Genomic DNA, 19,586 nt, shown 5'->3' on the forward strand with positions numbered 1-19,586 from the left:
AAATAGTCAAAGGCAGAAATTATGTCCTTTCAAAGACTCCAAGCTAAAGATTATGCTCCTAATTCATCAAAGAACCTCACTGGATAAGTTACTTTTGCTAGTTTTAATATCAATGCCTCATCTGTTCAATGCTAAACAATTAACCAGATCTTCATCTATAAGCAACATTTTTTCATATTTTTGTCTGCACATTAACAATTTGGGATCCTTATGACTATTTTTATTCTTGGTTTTGTATTTTTAAAGCAATTTACTTTTCTCAAAGAGTTCACTTTAATTATCCACTGGGCAAAATCCACATGGGCAGACCATGCTACTGTCTTCCTTTTCTAATATGTATAATCTATATTTTGACATCTACTTTAATACTACCTCATTAGCTATCTTGTTTTGTGTATTTGTGTATTGTCTTCTCAACTAGATTGTAAAATTCCCAAGACCAGATACTGTCTTTTTGTAGGGCTCAACACATAGTAGGAATTCAGGAAAAATCTATTGAATTTAACTAAAGACAGTTTTTGTAGTATAAGTACCCCTTTCCACATACTCCCACTCTAAAACTGTAGGATACATTTTAAAAAGAAAGGCAGTTTCCATAGCTCCTTTAATTCCTCATGTGTCTGAGAGTTATTAACAATTTGTCTTTTATGAATATGGACTGGTTCTTTTAAGAGGTGGTTCCCTTAGTTTCTTGCACTCTTGAAAAGAGGGACCATGAAAAGAACAGTCAGGTCTTCATCTGTATTTTCATATGGAAATGAAAAAAAGACAAACTTCATTTCTCCTGCAGGTTTGGATATGACTCAGCAGGTCTTCAGTTCTAACAGGTGTGATGGACATGATTCCATATGTTCCCAGGATATTCTGGATAAATGATTTCAATACAAATCAGCAGTCTAGCCATTAGCATACAGTAAATTCCTTATATCAATCCACTTTTCTCATTTAGCTACTGAGTTTGCATCCCTGGAACAGAAGGCATGCTTTTGAGTTCCTTAGCTTTAGGACTTGTTCCTGAAAGTTGCTCATACTTTCTCCTTCTACAAAGGAGTTTGAGAAAGATGATTAGTCTCTTGGGAGAAGGGTCAGGTAGTTTATTTCCATGTCTTGAGCACAGTACTGCCATTTGTGACAAATCACTACGTAAAATTGGAAATCTACCTTGGCTCCAACTGTAAGCAAGAAAATGCTTCCAAACCAGGCCATCAGCATCCCTTTTGCTTTTCTCTCCAGCTAACCAAACTTATACATTCTTAGTATAGCCAGCACTTCTGGGGGGGAAAGAGGCCAAACTACTGCTGTTGTAATGAAGAGCCTGGCATTGATTGTAATGGAAAAATTGCATTACTGTTCTTGGGATTTCGATTTTTGTTGTGCATGGTGTCTATAGTATCTATATTTAACTCAGAATCAGTACTCTTCCTTATTCTTTTCAAACACAGCAGGCAGCTATTTAACATGACAGTGCCTCACTGCAGGATCAAGTTAACTTAAAAAAAAAGATTCTTCTGGACAGATTCACTTTATCTAAAAGACAAGATGATTAAATTTATAACTGGGCTGTTACTGATCAATAAGAATGAAATGTGAAATAACTTAATCTATCAAACAGAAATGGGGAGCCATATTTACAGGTACCTTATTTCATCATAGCTTGGAGATAGCTCTGGTTTACTTAAAATCCATCTGACACATTTTTACATTTTTTCCTTTCCTTCCCAGTTACTGGAATTGGGGTATATTTTCTGTTTCAATAATAAGAGGTTTACAAATATCTAACTAAAATCTAAAAGTATTATTGGGATTTAGATTTTTAAAGGAATCTTTTAGTAGATCTTTTTTTATTGTGAATAATTGGCTTCATAATATATGATTTCCAAAATCCAGATTTTCTTTTTAAAAGGGAAAATCTTATATTCCTAAACCTATTCAAGGATTTTGGAAACTTAAAAGTTTTTCATCCACTGATCCATAGAGAATACAGGTATAGAATCAGCCAGACCATCTTTTCAAGTTGCTTCTCCCATTCAAGAGAAAAGCAAGCTGAATCTGTGAATCCAGCTTAACAAAGGATCTCCAACTATGGCTAAAAATCAGTTTGTTTAAATATGGCAGGGAGGAATTTGTTCTTAATTTGCATTAGTTTTCTCAGAAGTCCCATTTTCTTCAGACCCATGAATTGTACTCATTTGTACTCCTTTTTTTGTAGTAGGACACTCTGCTTTCAGACCAGAGAGACAATCTCCAGGAAACTCTTTTAATAGTCACGTGGCCACTACCTTGTTCACCTGGCTCCTGGTCTGAGCCTGTGCTTGCAACTTTAAGAGAATAGGCATCTACACGTAGAATTCAGGTGATATGGGGATTCTGACCTGCAGAGGTGAAGAACTTTGAAAATGCATACATTGCTGTAGAAATGTTATTTCAAAGTCTTTTTTTATTCAACTGTTATTCAGCAATATACAATACAGTTTATAAACAAATGTCTTACCTTGTTTCCAATCTTTATTTAAAAATAAATATTATTGACAGTGAATATTAATTATGATAAGATGTGCCTTTTTTTAATCAAAATGTCTCCAAAGAAATAATTTACTTGAATCCAAAAAGAAAAAAAACTCAACAGAAAGGGGAAATTAAAAATTAAAACAACAAAAACCTAAATAAAACAAAATACAATCATCTACTAAAAATAGTCCCCTTCATCTGAAAGGCTTGGATCCCACATTTGTACATATTGTCATAAAGATAACTGCTCAACAGTTCGTGCAAAATGAAGAATCGGAGGAAGAGTTTAGAAAAAAAATGACATCGAAATAGAGAAATCATTGAAGCCGTGCATAGAGCAGGCTTACACATCATCTTATTTGGAAACTAGATGTGTTTATTTTAGGTGGTCTACTTTGTGTAACTTCCCCAAAAATATGATTTTTTTTCCATGTAGAATTTTTCATGCTTCTCTCAGTCTTTCTCTGTCTGTTTATGGGACACAGAAGTTCTTACCAAGGATTGAAATAGGTTCATTTTGTGTTTGGCTGAGGAATATTGGATACCGAGGTCCATCAGTGGTTTACTAACAAGTGTATAAGCTTATGCAGTGCTAACAGGAACATGTACAGGAATGGGTCTGTAGCATAAATAGGTCCCGTACCTAAAAAAGAGAGAAATGAGCAAAAATTTAATGTCTTATTTTAGAAGAAAGATACTCACCCCATGCAGATGTGGAAACAAATAGGTTAAAGAGTCTTATGCAATTAGGAACAAATCTCTCTTCCTTTGTAGCAGCAATAATAAAGATTTGGCTAAAGCAGGGTACAGAGCTTGATGTTATAAGCTTAATTTTTTTTTAAATTTAAAAATTATTGATATCAAAAACTTATTTTTACATTTCAATCAGTCAGTAAATAAACATTTACTAAGCACCTACTTCTGTACTGAGGTACAAAAGAAGGCTAATTTTGTCCTCAAAAAACTCATATGTCCCTCCTTGCCTTCTTACTGAACAAATTCTTATAAATAACAAGAATAAAAAAAAGAGAGAAAAATATATGCAGCAAAACTAAATATCATATCAATCAATGGAGATACTTTTTCTATTTTTGTTTTTGTTTTTTTAAAAGATGAAAATGCTATATTGTGATCCACACTCAGTCTCCACAGTCCTCTCTCTGAATGAAGATGGTGCTCTCCATCACAAATCTACTGTAATTGGATCATCTCATTGTTGAAGAGAGCCACGTCCATCAGAATTGATCATCATATAATATTGATATTGCTGTGTACAATGGTCTCCTGGTTCTATTTACTTCACTCAGCATCAGTTCATGTATCTCCAGACCTTTCTGAAATCATCCTGCTGGTCATTTCTTACAGAACAATATTCCATAACATTCATATACCACAACTTATTCAGACATTCCCCAGCTGATGGGCGTCTGCTCATTTTCCATTTTCTTGACACTACAAAAAGGGCTGCCACAACTGTTTTTGCACATGTGGGTCCTTTTCCCTTTTTAATGATCTCTTTTGTATACAGGCCCACTAGAGACACGTGCAGATATTTTTTTTTTTGCTGAAGCAATTGAGTTTTAAGTGACTTGCCCAGGGTCACACAGCTAGAAAATGTTAAGTGTTTGAGACCAGATTTGAACTCAGGTCCTCCTGACTTCAGGGCTGGTGCTCTATCCATTGCATCACCTAGTTGGCAGATCTGGGATGAGCACCCAGGACTTTTATTCCTTGGTAGTGTTTTTCTTACTGTGAGACTACACAGTGTGAACTTAGAGGATAGTAACTTCAGTTTTTCTTCTCCCATGCAAGGATGTTGTAATTAGGATATCAGAAGACAATCTGGAAGGGGATGGGAGAGTTAAGGATAGGATAATGCTGATTAATGAAGATATAGTTAGCACTGATATAGCAATTTGCAGAGCACTATATATATGTTACCTCTTTTGATCCTTAAAACTTTGAAAAACATGTGCTGTTATTACTTCATTTTACAAAAAAGGAAACTGAAGCAAACTGAGATAAAGTGACTTTTCTATGGTCAAACAGCTTGTAAATATCTGAGAGGATTTGGCCCCAAGTCTTCCTGATTCTAAGTTCAGAAGTCCATTGCTGTGCACCCCCCTCCCCAATTTAATAATAGCTAACATTTATAATATGCGGTTTTGTAAAACACTTTATAGTTATTATTTCACTTTATCTTCACAGCTACTAGTGAAGGAGTGATATTTCTTCATTTTACAAGTGAGGGAGCTGAGCTTAAGTGACTTGTTCAGAGTAAATGCCTGAGGCAGGATTTGAATTTAGGTCTTCTTGATTGCAAGTCCAGAGCTACATATAGTGGATCTGAAGAAGTTCTTCCAGAGAGGCTCTCAGGGAAATGCTAGTCATAACTTGGTTTCTCCATCAGAAGAAAAGCTTTCTGTCACTGTCTATTGTCCAGACTAGTGGCCTCCAGCTAAGTCAACAAAAATGAGTTTTTATTCAGGAAAACAAAATATATTCAACTGCAAAATTGATAAAGTAGTTGTTAGTCATTTTACAAACAATTCCTGACTTTATATAGTTCCTTCAAGGTTTCTTATAGTGTGGCATGTGGTAGTAGAAAAAGCACTAATCCCACAAGCACGAGAGCTCTTAATTTAAGACCCAGCTTTGCTTCCACTTCACCATATGATCCATGCCTCAGTTTCCCCATTTGAGGATGAAACCTCCTGCCTCACTCAACTCCCAAAGTTGTTGGGACTGAGGGGTTGAAATGAAATCAAGACTTCATCGAGTTTAAAGCCAAAGAAACACAGAACATTATCATTATTTATTTGCAGTTTGCCTGTTGCATTTGAAATTCAACTTGATTTATATCAATTCACTTTGCATGCAAGTTCTCAGGAACACATTCTTACTGAATAGTTCCATGCAGCTGTGTTGTTTGGGGGGATTCTTTCTCAGCCTACACTTAGTTGGAGGCCCAAAGCCACTAAGAGAGAGGAGCTCCCATCAACATCTTAGAACCAGATGGAAAAGATGGAAATGAGCTTCAGTTACCTAGTGCATCCTGCTGTCAGTACAGTGGAGCTTTCCAGTGGAGCGCCTAATGCTTGGCTGAATCTATTTTTAAATGTTTCAATCAATGTGGATTCACCACTTCCCTTAAAAGGCTGAAGCTGAAACTGAGCCTGACACAAACTGAAATGACATTCAGTTCCAGTGGTGCAGTGGGGGAAAAAAAAAAAAAAAATCTTTCCACCCGTCCCCCAAACAAACCACTGGGCTTGAAAATTGAATGATATTTAATTATAATGACCCATTTGGTCCCAGAGAAGAGATGAGAAAATGTGCTTTTCCTCTTCTTTGCAAAGGGGTGGGGGGGGGGTGACTATGAATGTGAAGCACTGAAAACTCTTGTTTCGAGCACTGATTCGTTTTTCAGAACTCACCTTCAAAATAGGGGATTCTTTTTATTCTTTGTCATAAGAGATGTCTCCCTGGGTAGGGAAGAGATTATTCAGAAATGGATTGGACGTGTGATTTAATTGTATAGAGATCTATTGGACTTGGGACAAGTCACTTAGTCCTAGTGCACTTAGTCCTAGACTAAAGTTTCTAAGAACAAGTTGCAGAGAAGGTGCTTAAGTTTATTGATAGTAGTTTTCTCAGATGGGAGTTTCTTATACTAAAGACAAACAAACAAAAAAAATTGCTGAATTTTTAAAGAGCATTCTGCTTAGAGTCAGATAACCTGGGTTTGAATAACTGGGAAAACTGGCAACACTGGGAAAATCAGTATTATCAGGCAGCTCTCTAAGACCGAAAGGTTCAGGGAATGGGCTGATTTAAACATATGCACAGCATTTTTACTAATCTTAAAGTACTATATAAACACTAGCTATTATTATCATTATTAGCAACAATAATTTAGTGAAAGGAGTTTCCTTACCTGGGAGTTCCTTATATTAATGAAAATGCTATCTATCTATCTATCTATCTATCTATCTATCTATCTATCTATCTATCTATCTATCTATCTTCCCATCCATCCATCCATCTATTTATCTATCTTTCCATCCATCTATCCATCTTTCCATCTATCTATCTACTTATCTATCTTTCCATCCATCTAGTTTTTTTTTTTAAAGAGACCACTGGGTTTGGTGTCAGATTACATGGATTCAAATACTGGGTTTGTGTGACCCTGAGCATATCATGTAACTTTTCTGGGTCTTTACAAAAGGTTCCTCCTTTGTAAAATGAGAATGTTTAATTTTATAATCTCTGTGTTTCCCTTGAGCTCTTAAGTCTGCTCTGACATACCACATTGAACCATAAGTAAGCAGATTTTGCTCTCTGCTTCTTCTTATGATCTTTGTGAGATCAACATTGGCTTCACAATAACTATAAAAAAATTGTCTTTCTGTGGAAATTTCAAATTTTGCCTCTGACAGGAATATCTTCCCTTATCAATAAGCTGCCTTGATTTGGAGAAGTTCTAAATTTACAAATTCTTTTGAGGCACCTGGTGACACTGGCCTATAACCCCAATATACTTTGAGGTTCAACATCTCAAGCCCCAACATTTGGTGGACCATATGGGGAATCCTGAAAAATCAGTATATTTCAGAGGTTCAATATCCTGTCTACCCCAACATTTGGTGGGAAGGTCCATCATTTTGGTGGCTAACCCCATCAGAAGCAACTTGGATAAGTCACTTTGTTTATCAGTCTGCTTTCAAGCAGGTACATTCAGGAAGCATAAGTTCTTTATGTAAAGGCCAAAAGAGACAGTAATTGCTTTTCCCCACCTATTGTGGTAATTCAGTTTCAGTCACATCTGACTCTTTGTGACCCCATCTGGAGTTTTCTTGACAAAGACAGTGGATAGTTTGCCATTTTCTACTCCAGCTCATTTTACAAATGAGGAAACTGAGGTGGGTTAAATGATTTTTCCAGGGTCACACACCTTGTAAGTGTCATGAAGATGAATCTTTCTGACTCTAGGTCTGACATTCTATCCACTGTGTCACTTTTTTCACCTAAGCCTCCAGGATTCTTTACATTTAACCCAAATTCTTACAGGATTTGTTCAATCAGAAAAAAAAACAAAAACAGAATTATAGAATCTCTGAAGTAAAAGGGACCATCTTTCCAACCCAAAACTGTCCAAGAATCCCCCCAAGAATTCTTAAGTGGTCTTTTGACCTTTACTTAAAGACTTACAATGATAGGGAACTTCCTATGTTAGAAGCAGCCCATTCTATTTTAAAAGAGGTCCAGTCTTTCTTTACATTAATCCACTGCTGCTTGTTTTACTTAGAGTGAAGGGAAAGCAGAACAAGTATAATCTTTTGTACCCAATAGCTCTTCAAGTATTTGAAGACATTCTTTTTGTAATGCCAGAGTAACTGAGGCAAGATAGAGATTAGAGAGTATTTAATAATTTATTTAAAAGGGAGAGGCACCAAATGGATCCATGGTTTGGTCCCAGGGCTGAATAAGACTATCACCTCCAAGAATCCAGCAAACAATGTGAGTTCTCAATGACATATATACACGTGGCTCAGACTCAAGGGGTAGACTGAGGCAGGGGCGGAGTCAGGGTGCTGAGAGCGGGAAGGGACTCTTGACAATTCGGTTCTGACAGGGTGAGGGGAGGCAATTATCAGGACATCTGATAATTGGGATTACAGAGTGGGGAGAGGCACCCAACATTCTGATGATTCCTAAGATAGAAATCTTTCTCCTTATCTGGATCACCATGATTAGGAAGAAGGGGTGGCTGAGCAGAACAATTAGGGAAATCGAGGGAGGACTGGGTCAGGATAATTAGGGAAACTGAGTCAGAACAATAAAAGAGAACTGTGGTATAACACTTTAAGGGACACTCTTATGGCCTGAGCTCAGAGTCCTTTCTCAATTTTGGTTGCCTTTGACTCCAGATTATTAATGTCCTTCATCAATTTCTCCTCTTCTCTCCTCAATTGAGTACAATTCACTCTGGTTTATTCTTTAGACTAAGGATTTTTGTATAATTTAATTCAATATTTATTAAATGCCTACTTTGTATGAAGCAATTTATTGAAATGAATAGAGGGGCCAGAGATTTGAGTTCAGTTTTTGTCCTTTATACACACTAACTAATCCCAAGCAAGTTATTTAACCTCTTAGTACTCCAGGCTACTAATACTGTAAGTTACAGATGAGTTGCCTATCTTCATCCCTGAGGAAGTTACTAAGCTAGGAATTTCTGAAATCAATAAATTCACAAATGCAAAAAACAAAAACAAAAAACCCACAGGAAATAAATAAAACAGACATTTGCAGGTAGTTGTACCTATGCCTATACATACATACAAATAGTACATACAAAAATGTCAATAAAATAGTCCTAGTGATGAGGTCCTAGGTAGCTAGATGGGCTATGACAAAGAACCAGAATTACAATACACAGTCTGGAAGTCTATCTCAACCTTAAGTGAGTCTTTTTGTTCTTAAGTGGGTCTTTTGTTCAAATGGACTTTCTATTGCAGTCCCACCCCTTGTGGAAATCTTTAGAAACTCTACTTTCACTGTATTCAATCAAAAAGTCAAATGATGTCACCCTCCCCACCCCACATTATATTTCCCCTATAAAAGATCTACTCCTACTGTAAGTCATCACAAACTCATTTTTTGGGTTAGCTCTTCCTAATGGTATGGCAACTTTCCCTTAAGAGTATGGTGTCTTTCCCTTAATGATATCTTCTTCTTAGTTACTGCTAGGAAACTTGTCTTTCCCTTTATTAATTACTAAACTCTTATTTTTGTTAAAAACCCTTATGGATTTGGCCCATTTTTAGCAACATAATAAATCATTGTCTCTTGATTTGGAGGATGTCTAAGCCTACAAACTTTTGAGATGACTAGTGATATTAGCCCATACCCCAATATATTTTTGGAGTATCACCTTTAGCCCATCATTTTGGTAGATAACCTCAACATTTTGGTGGCCTGGTATGAGGAGAACTTGACTGTATCCCCTTTACCTCCAACTTGTCCTCAAGGAACTTTTATTCTGTTGAACTTTATTACTGAACAATTTTCTAGCAAACCTTGACTTGCTCTATAAGCTGAACCACTCCTTTTCTTATAGATTATTGTCTCATCCCTAAAGCATTCTAACTCTGCCACTAACTAGTTTTATGACTGGGACAATACTTCACTTTTCAGAGGTTTAATTTTCTATCTCTAAAATAAAAAACAAACATACCCTTAGATTAGTTGCTTTTTTAACTGTAATATGGAAGTCTCTAAGGTCCCTTCCTCATTGTAAAATAACAAGCAATATCTTACTGTGAATCCCACAATCTTTACAATCCTATTCAGGTCTAAAAGTCTATGATTCTGAGTGATTCCCATCCTTTCTAAGGCAATGTCTGCCTATATTGTGACAAAGCACTTCACTTGCCCATATGTTTTGTCCTCATTTGGATGCTTCTAGACCCATTCACAAAGGTCTGCCAAAGAGATGCAAGGACAGGACAAATCCAAAAATGAGAATTTTCCTTTTAAGATATTAATTTTTTTTAGACAGTCATTTTTCTTGAGCCTTCTTCCAGGCTTGCTGTCCTTAATAGTCTTTCCAAAAGCTCCCAGAGAATATAGTTGTGGACTATTGTTATTTCAAAAGCCTTTTAATAAGAATGGATTGAATTTCTATAGCATTTTACAATTCATTGAACAAAATTTAGAATTCACTAACAACCCCTGGATGTGGGAGAGTTAGAGGTTCCAAAGTAAATTGTAGCCAGCCTCAATACCCGAGTGGCCAGACCTTCTGGACACAGAGTTCTTTATGTACCAGAGAGATGGGCTCAGTAGCTTTGTGGATGTCAGATTGGAGTCATCAGAGCACCTCCTATTGAAGCCAAGGTTTGTTGCCTCTTGGTACCTTTTTGAAGTCTCTGAGTAAAAGGATTGTAGTTGTAGCCTTAGAAGACTTCTCAAAGAATAAATAGTCTTTTTTTTTTTTTTTTTTACAAAATAAGAAACTGAGGCTGAGGGAAGTGAAATGATGTGTTCAAGGATATCCTGGTGTTAAGCACCGAACTGGATTTCAACCATGGCCCTGCATTTTCTTCTGGGCCATGCTATATACTTTTGTTTTTGGGTAGTAAGAATAGAAAGGTTCTGTGACCAGCATTTAGAGGCAAATAAATTCACATTCAGGACAACAGTATTACACAGCAGTGCACAGCATATTTTTATTTAAACTCCTGTGACAAATGAAAAATGGCTCTTCTAGATGAGAAGGCAATCTGTCCTATGGCTGAAAGAGCTGAAGGCCATATCGGTTGGGAGAACCTTCACTTGGGCTTTTTAAGCAACTGATTGCAGACTGCTAGTTTCATACCTGCAGCATAAATGATTCCAGATTTTCAAAAAATGCTCAAAGACTTCCAAAAGACCTGATATAAATAACCAACAAACATAGCAATCTGCACAGGTCAAGGATGAAAAGCATTAAAAAGCTGTCAACTAGTAGGAGATAAGAGGCCAGGTCATGTGGCACCTCAGGATGAATGCAGAGTAGAGAGCAGGTATTTTCTGTTTAGGATTTGGGACTGGTCAAGCTAAGGGTCACAACACCTTATCTCTAATCAACCATCCATAGAATAAACTTGTGACTACTTGTATTTATATTAATTATTTTTAATACTGATTAAATCAGAAAAATCAAAATATTGCTAAGGTTTCAGTTCTTCTGCCTAAGTACTTATCAGAATTCACTGTTCATTCTCATTTGCAGTTAGGAGGCATAGGAAGACAAAACTTGAGTTCAAATAGTGAATATGCGCTTACTATGTGACCTTGGGCAAGTCAATTAACTCAGTTTTCTTATCTGTAAAATAGGAATAATAATAACATGTACCTCCAAGGACTATAGTAGGGATCAAATGAGATAATAGATGAAAAATACTTTGCAAAGTACTAACAAATGTTAACTATGATTATTATTATCTTTTAAGTTTATATAAATAGCTCATTCTTGTGTTGTTCAATTCTTTCAGTTGTGTCAATTCTTCATGATCCTATCTGGGGTTTTACTTAGCAAAGATACTGGAGTGGTTTGTTTGTCATTTCTTTCTGCAGCTCATGTGACAGATGAAAAAGCTGAGGCAAAGAAAGTTAAGTGACTTGCTCAGGGTTACATAGCTAGTAAATTTAGTAAGGCTAAATTTGAACTAAGAACATGAGCTCATTCTTTACCTGATAAAATATTATATAGAGAATAGACTATTTGATCCAGTGGAAAGAACCATGGGCTAATGGTAAGGAGGCTGTGAGAATCAGGTTCTGGCTTCTAGACCTGACCAGTTGTATAACTTTTGGTAAATAATGAATCTGGGTCTCTGTTTTCTTGCTTATAAAATGTGAATGATAATACCCCTCCTTCAGGGCTATCCTTAGGATCAAATGAGATAAGGTATGTGGAAGAGCTTTTCCCTTTCTATAATTGGGGCTTAGAAAATGTTGAATTTGAAACACAAAGTATGAATCAGATAAAATGTATACACATAATTTCACATATATACCTATGTATATATAGACATATGATTCACATATTACATGTATATATAATACATATATATTACACATTTATATTTCATAGGCTTATAAATTTAGAACTAGGAGGCACCTTAGATTCCAGCCCCCTCTTTTACAGAAGAAGACATACATAAAAATTCACTACCTTGCTCAGAGTCACATTTCTGATAAGTATCTGAGGTGGGATTTGAACCAGGTTGTATTGACTCCAATCCGTCTCTGTCTCTGTACTACCTCCCTCAAATCCCAATCTCTCCTTTCTTCCTTTCCCAAAGGGTTTTTCGGTATTTGTTTCTTAAGAGAAACATTTTCCAAGATAGAAATATAAAGGAAATAGGAGGCCTGGTTCCTTAAAAACATTTCTCTACAAGTAAACCCCACAGATCTCAGGCAAATGGAAGAAGGCTGCAGCTATGTCTTGCTGAGTCACCCATAGTTATTCTGGAGGCGTGTGTAGGTGCTGGACAGTTCTCCACTGATAACTTTCCTTTAGCTTCCCCAAATTCAAATAGCACTAAGTGCTCTAAGGAAATCTGAATTCTCACACTGCAGCAATTCAGAAGTGTCAGAGGTCACAGCAGACCTCAGATGCTTATCAGAAATGTGACTGGGCAAGTTAGTGAACTTCCTCTCTGCTTTTATCCACATGTCTGCTGAATGATGAAGGTGGAAGCCAGAGAACTTTCTCAACCAGGTCAGCTGCAAGTTTATGTTATCTAATTTCAACTGAGCTGTCACTGCAGCTAAAACAATTTCTTTATTCTCCACTGATTGATTTGACTGCACTTCTCACAGAAAATATCCTCAAATCTCCTATACCCAGGGGTATGCTGGTAAATGTTTAACAATCAGCTTTCCAAAAAGAAAAAACTGTTCAAGCTTGAACTGCATTGTTAACATTTTCCCTCCCACTTTCTTAAGCTAAATAATCAATAAAATAAGTCAAGCCACCATTTATATAATGCTTGACAATTTCTAAGATGTAACTGCTCCTAATGAATACTTAAAAATCTTTCGCAGGCTAGAAGTAGTCCGCTCTAATACATATCTGTCTATATCACTCCCCTTATTGCCCACACCCCTGACTCGATCACCTCAATAGATTACTTTCTGCTTTACTGAAGAAATAGAGGCCATAAACTATCTATCTGTTCCCTCTTCTCCCCTATAAAACCCTTGAATACATTTTCTCTCCTTTGCTCCAGGTTCTAAAGAAGAGACACTTCTGACTAAGGAAAAGCATTCCTTCTCTCAAATTGTCGATCTGTCCTTATACATTGACTTCTTTCCTTTTGCCTATCAAGTACGCCAAAGTCCCTCCAGCCACAAGAAAAACAAAAACCTTATTTAACCTTGCTATTCCCTTAAGCTGTTATCTCTTCTTCCTTCTACAAACTCCTAGAAATAACTGTCTACATTCATTTTTATCAATGTTCTTTCTCCCCATATCTTATAAACCCCATATAATCCGATTTCCCACCCATTAATAGACTGAAATGACTCTCTTCAAGGTTACTAATGATCTTTGTATAGCTAAATCCAAAAGCCATTTCTCAGGCTTTATACTTCTTAACCTCTATGACACTTTATGACTCCCTCATTCTGGATACTTTCTTCTCTGCTTTGTGAGACTGCTTCCTCTTGGTTCTCTCTGTCTGACAAGTTCCTTCTTACTCTCCTTTGCTTCTTTATCCTCCAGAACTTGCCTTTTAACTTTCAGTGTTCCCTGAAGCTTCATCCCAAGGCTTCTCCTTTCTCTGTCTCTCAATAATCTTATCAGTTCCCTTGGGTTCAATGATCATTTTTATGTAGATGATTCCCAAATCAATATTTTTCAGCCCAAATCTCTTTATGAGCTCTAGTCCTACTCTACTAACTGCCAATTACATATTTGCCACTGCATCTGAGATCCCACAGGCATTTTAAATGCAGCATTTATATTAAAAAATTCGTTATCTTGCTTCCTAAACCTACCTCTTTTCCTAACTTCCCTATTTCTGTTGAGAGTAACTCCATCCTTTCAGTCACCCATGTTCAGTCTTGGAGTAGTCCTCTCCTCATTTCCTCTTCCAATCCCGCCTCTAGCCAGTTGTCCAGTCTTGTCAATTTATCTCCATGACATGACTCCAATCCATTCCCTTCTTTCTAGTCACATGGCCACAACTCTAGTTTTGGCAGCATCACTTTTCTGGATGATTCCAATAGCCATCTAACTGAGTGATTCCCTACCTTGAAATCTTTCCCTTACCAGTCTATCTTCTATATAGTTGCCACAGTGATCTATTAAAAGCATAGGTTGAACTACACCATTCCCTGATGCTTCTAGGATAAAAATGCAAACTCATTTCTTTGTCATTTAAAGTTATTCACAGATTCATTACACATTATTTCCCTTCATGTGGTTCAGCCAAAATGGCTTACTTGTTCCTCCCATATGAGATTGCTTCTCCCATTTTTGCTCAGATTTTCTTTCCCCTATGCTTAGAATGCACTCCCTTTTCACTTCTACCTTATAGAAACTCTCTTTTTAGCTGCTAGTCCCCTAGATCCCAAATTACTGAACCTTTACTTTGTATATATTTTCTCTTTACTTATTATACTTATATGTATCTATATGTGTGTGCATATATATATATTTATATACATGTATAAAATTTCTCCCAATAGAATATAAGTTTCCTGAGGGTAGGAAGTGCTTAATTTTTATCTTTGTATTAATGGTACTTACAATAGTATTGGACCTATAGCAGCACTTAATAAATATTTGTGGATTGATGTGCCTAAACCCACTTTTCCCACACTTCCCTATTTCTGTTGATAATAACACCATTCTTCTGTCACCAGGTTTTCTACCTTGAATTCACCCCTTTCTCTTCACTCACCTCACCCCCCCCATATTTAACCCTTTGTTAAGTCTACCATTATAATATCATTCATAGCCATCTCTTTCTCTCAAATGACTTGGTCACCATTCTAATAAAGACCTAATTTATCATTTTTCCCCTGGCCCATTACAATTGACTCTTAAGAGGTTGATCAATGGGCTTTCAGAATCTTCTGATTCTGATCCAATTTACACACAGCTACTAAAATAATGTTCCTAAGCACAGGGCTGACCTGTCTTTCCCAGGTACTGGCATTCAAGATGTCATAAACATTAATATCATGCTCATGTCATTTGCTGAAACTTACCTAAGAGTTGATTATGAGTATCTTGAACTCCCTTAGTTCTCTATTACTCATGATTTTTTGAGCAGGTGGCTTTTCTGGATACTAGTCTAAATGAATATAGTGTGGGATTTGGAGTCAAGATGATCTGAGTTAGAATCCTGCCTCACCCATCTATTAGCTGTTCAATCATAGGGAAGTCACTTAAGCACCTTCAGCTTCAGTTTTCTTATCTGTAAAATGGAGATAATAATAGCACCTAACTTAGGGTTGCTGGGAGGCTCGGGTGAAAATAACATATTTAAATGCTGTATAAATGCTAATTATTATTAAGAAATAATAAGAAGGAGGAGGAAAAAAAGAGAAGAAGGAGGAGGAGGGAGAGGGAGAAGGAGAAAGAGAAAAGAGTGTGTTTAGGGGGAGGGGAACTGGCTGGAATTGTTCATACTTAACTTTTCCAGTTAAAGAGATGAACAATGAAGTTCTTCCTACTCAGCCTTTCTTAGAATTAGGCACAGAAACAGTTTATATTTCCTATAGCATCAAACATAGCAGAATGATTAGGACAGGTGCTGTTGTATAAACATATTCACTTAAAATGCTTTTACTGGATTTTAATTGTTGCTTGGGTCTTGGATGCCACTGAAGTGTGCAGGAGGTTTATTTGTCATTATTAAGTTGGAAAATTAGACTATGTGAATGGTGAGGGTCAGTCTTCTGAAAGCTCATTATCTGATTAATTTTATTATATTAAACAACTACCACCATTTTGCTAATGATTGTTAAAGAAATCAAAGCTTCCTCTGTTTAAATGATATTAATTCTTATCATTTAATCTTCAAGATGATAAAACACAGGCTGAAACACAGAAATTTTTGCATGTCGAAACAGCCTCCCAAAGGGTGAAAAGTGGGGCAGCCACATCCCTGATCTGGGGTCCACAAAAATGTAACACTTGAAGCAGACTCTGACTGGGAGCTTCTCTTTGAAAGGTGCCCAGCAATAGCTGAATTCGAACAGCTCTATCAGTAAGTCTTCTAAGAGGAATAACTTCTCTTGATGAACATTAAATAGAACTTATATTCCTGGTCAGCACTGACCCACAGTCAGGAGCAAAAGCACTTTTGAATGATTCTTTTCAATGGCTGAGCTGGATTTGTATTGGGCAGTTGTCCAAGCTCCCTTATCCAAATTCCAAGAAATCAAGTTTATGCATTTGAAATATACATAGCTGAGTTGGGGACATGGTTGAAAGTCAAGAAATAGAGTTAAATGGTGATTCAGCCTCATTATCATGCTCTAATTAATCGCTGCCTAGGTGGTCCCCTTTATCAGGTATGGGCTCCCATCTTACCTCTACTGCTCTGAACCCCTACCATCTTTCAAAGCTCAGTTGAGTTGACACATTCTGCATGAACCCTTTCTTGATCCACACACTTTTGAGGTCTCTCTGCTTCTGTCTCTTCTTTCTGTCCTTGTCTCCTCATTCTCTTTCTCTCTACCCCTCTCTTCTTCCCTTTTCCTTTCTGTCTCTGTCTTTATCTCCATCTCTGTCTCTCTGACTGTTCTTTCTCTGTCTCTCTCTCTGGATGTTTTGGTATATATTTTGTACTTATCTATACACATCGGACAGCTAAGTAATGCAGTGGATGGAGCACTGGGCCTGGAGTCAGGAAGACCTGAGTTAAAAGCATGACTCAGACACTAGCTTTGTGGCACTGGGCAAGTCCCCATTTGCTTCAGTATTCTCATTTGCAAAATAAATTAGAGAAGGAAATGGCAAACCAATCCAATGTTTTTGCCAAAAAAACCCAAAAAGAGTCATGGAGAGCTTACACAACTAAATAACACCACACACACACACACACACACACACACACACACACACACACACACACACACACTTCACTTTCCTAGTGGAATATAAGTAATTATGTTGAGGGCAGTAGTAGTAGTACTAGTAGTAGTAGTAGTAGTAGTAGTAGCAGCAGCAGCAGTAGTAGTAGTAGTGTTATGAGGGTTTATTGTTAACGAGGTCTAGTCAGCATTAATTGATTTCCCTCCCTTACCCCCAAAGCACCAAGAATAGTGCTTTTAATCAAAGCACATCTAATGGTGAATGGTTTACTTTTGGAGGGGATCAAAGACATGACTAACACAAATGGCTAATAATCCAAGAATAATAATTTCTTCTTTTAGAATATGAGTGTTTTAAAATTTTTGAATGTAAGGATTGTGATGTAGCTTCAATAAAACAAGGAAAATGACCAGGAATAGATAGCATCACTTTTCAATTGATTCACCAAAGTGAATAAAGTTGAAGCCTCTCAAACTTCCCTTAGAGTAGGGGAGATTTGTTACTTAGAGATTCAAAGAGCTTCTCTGGTAGGTTGTAGACTTCAGGTAAAGTGAGATAAAATTGGGAATTTTAAACATCTGTAACCTAAATAAAAAGGGCTAGTGTGAAGAAGCTTGAAAACATTTTTTTTCAAGATTTAATTTAGATAAAGCCCTATGTTATGGAATGTTAACTGTATGCAATGGAGATATAATACAAAATAAAGCTTTTAGCAGTCTCCCTTGCTATATACTTGTGGATAAAATGAAGAACTATGGACCGGTAGAGAGGATAATTAAGGGAACTCAGAATTGGGTTGATTACTGGAGCCCATGAGTAGACTGATGATGACCATCCCTAGGGGATAGCCTCAAGAATATATACTGGATCTTGTGCTCAACTTATTTTATCAGTTACTTGGATAAGTGAAAACACATATTGCATGCCCTGTCAAATTTTCAGATGGAACACAAGTGGGAGGGATGACTAAGTCAAAGGAATACAGACTTAGAATATAAAAAGATGCTGACAAGCAAGAATGATGGGAAAACTAGGATGAGGATTAAACTAAATAGGGACAAATGTAAAATTTCACACTTGGCATTCAATAAAATAACATTGCGAGGACAAGATGGCAGAGGTGTGATTAGACAATAGTTCATATGAAAAAGATCTAAAGTTTTAACATAATACAAGTTCAAAATGAGTGTGATATTGTGGCCTAATAAAGGCTCATGTGATGGTAGGTCATGTGAAGAAAGGCAGAGTATCCAAATTAAAGAAAGTAATAGCTCTCTGTGACAAAACCTGGGGTGCTGCCCCAGACTATATCAGGAATACTGTTTTCAGTTGTGGGTACAAAATTTTAAGGACAGGGTCCAAAGGAGAATGACCAAGATAGTAAGAGAACTAGATAACATACCATATAAGGACAGACAGAATGCCTAAGGAAGGGAGGATTTGAACAAAATTGGGGAGGGGAGGAGGGAACAGTAAATGAGAGGAGGTGAGGATAGAATAGCTACTTTCAGACATTTTGGAGTATAGTTACTGTTATATGGAACAAGGATTAGACTTATTTTGCTGGGCTCCAGAAGGCAGAACTAGTTGTGGCAGAGAAATTTTTGACTTCACATTAAAAAAAAAAAAAAAAAGACAACTTCTTAATAATTAAGGCTGTCAAAATTCAAGGTAGGTTGCTTCCAAGGTAGTGAGAGATGGATGGATGGGTGGATGCTTAGCTGTCTGCAATATTGTCGAGGTGATTCTGTGTTAGGTACAGGTTGCACAGGTGGACTCTGAGGTCCTTTCCAATGTTGACATTCTGTGATCCAGTGACCTTTCAGAAGCCTTTAATACCACATGGATTTTCTACAGAGCAGGTCCTCAGACTAGCCTGCTGCATTCATTGTTTGCTGAAAGCAAAGGGATCCTTGTTTTCTGAAGTGGAGAATGATCAGGAAAGAAAGGAAAGGGACAAAGATAAGAAGAAGAGTTCTTCTAGAAGCCTGCTTACCGCCATCTGGCATGAGTCTTTAATGTAGTGGCAACTGGGGGATTTGGCAGTGGAAGGAGAGACAGCAGTCTAGGTATTTCTGCTGAGCTGAAGGAATCTCTTTGCTGGGGCTGCTTTATTGTGGAATTGCTAAATGGCCCAGAGGGCAAAGGTGGAAAGCATATAGGAAGAAGGCCAAGTGATTAGAAGCCATTCTCTTTACAGAGTGGACAGCTTTTCAGAGGATAAGCCTAAGTACACTTAACATAGCACCTCAGGACACTAGGAGGTGGTTCCAGCTGGACTTTCTGACGCTCATGAAGTCCTTGAGCCAGTCCAGTGATCTTTTCTGTCTCTTTTTCTCTCCCTTCACACTCCTATATATATTGCCCTCCTTCATCTGGAAACTTAGGAAATGCAGATCAGTTTTAACAACTGACCAGGGACTTTTGACAGGAAAGCAATTTATGGAAGACACTGAATGGAAACGAAACT

General features: G+C 37.1%; 1 protein-coding gene across 2 annotated transcripts in view; it reads right to left on the reverse strand.

The window, feature by feature from the left end:
* Window positions 1–2,419: 2,419 nt before the first annotated feature.
* The window catches only part of VSTM2B (V-set and transmembrane domain containing 2B), a 51,232-nt gene continuing 34,065 nt past the window's right edge, over window positions 2,420–19,586 (reverse strand). For both annotated transcript variants that reach the window (XM_051979775.1, XM_051979776.1), the window contains exon 6: window positions 2,420–3,151. In XM_051979775.1, coding sequence (XP_051835735.1) covers window positions 3,063–3,151 — 89 coding nt within the window. In that variant the 3' untranslated portion in view covers window positions 2,420–3,062. The remainder of the gene's footprint in view (window positions 3,152–19,586) is intronic.

The sequence above is a fragment of the Antechinus flavipes genome, chromosome 2, assembly GCF_016432865.1.
Source record: "Antechinus flavipes isolate AdamAnt ecotype Samford, QLD, Australia chromosome 2, AdamAnt_v2, whole genome shotgun sequence".
Classification (NCBI taxonomy): domain Eukaryota; kingdom Metazoa; phylum Chordata; class Mammalia; order Dasyuromorphia; family Dasyuridae; genus Antechinus; species Antechinus flavipes.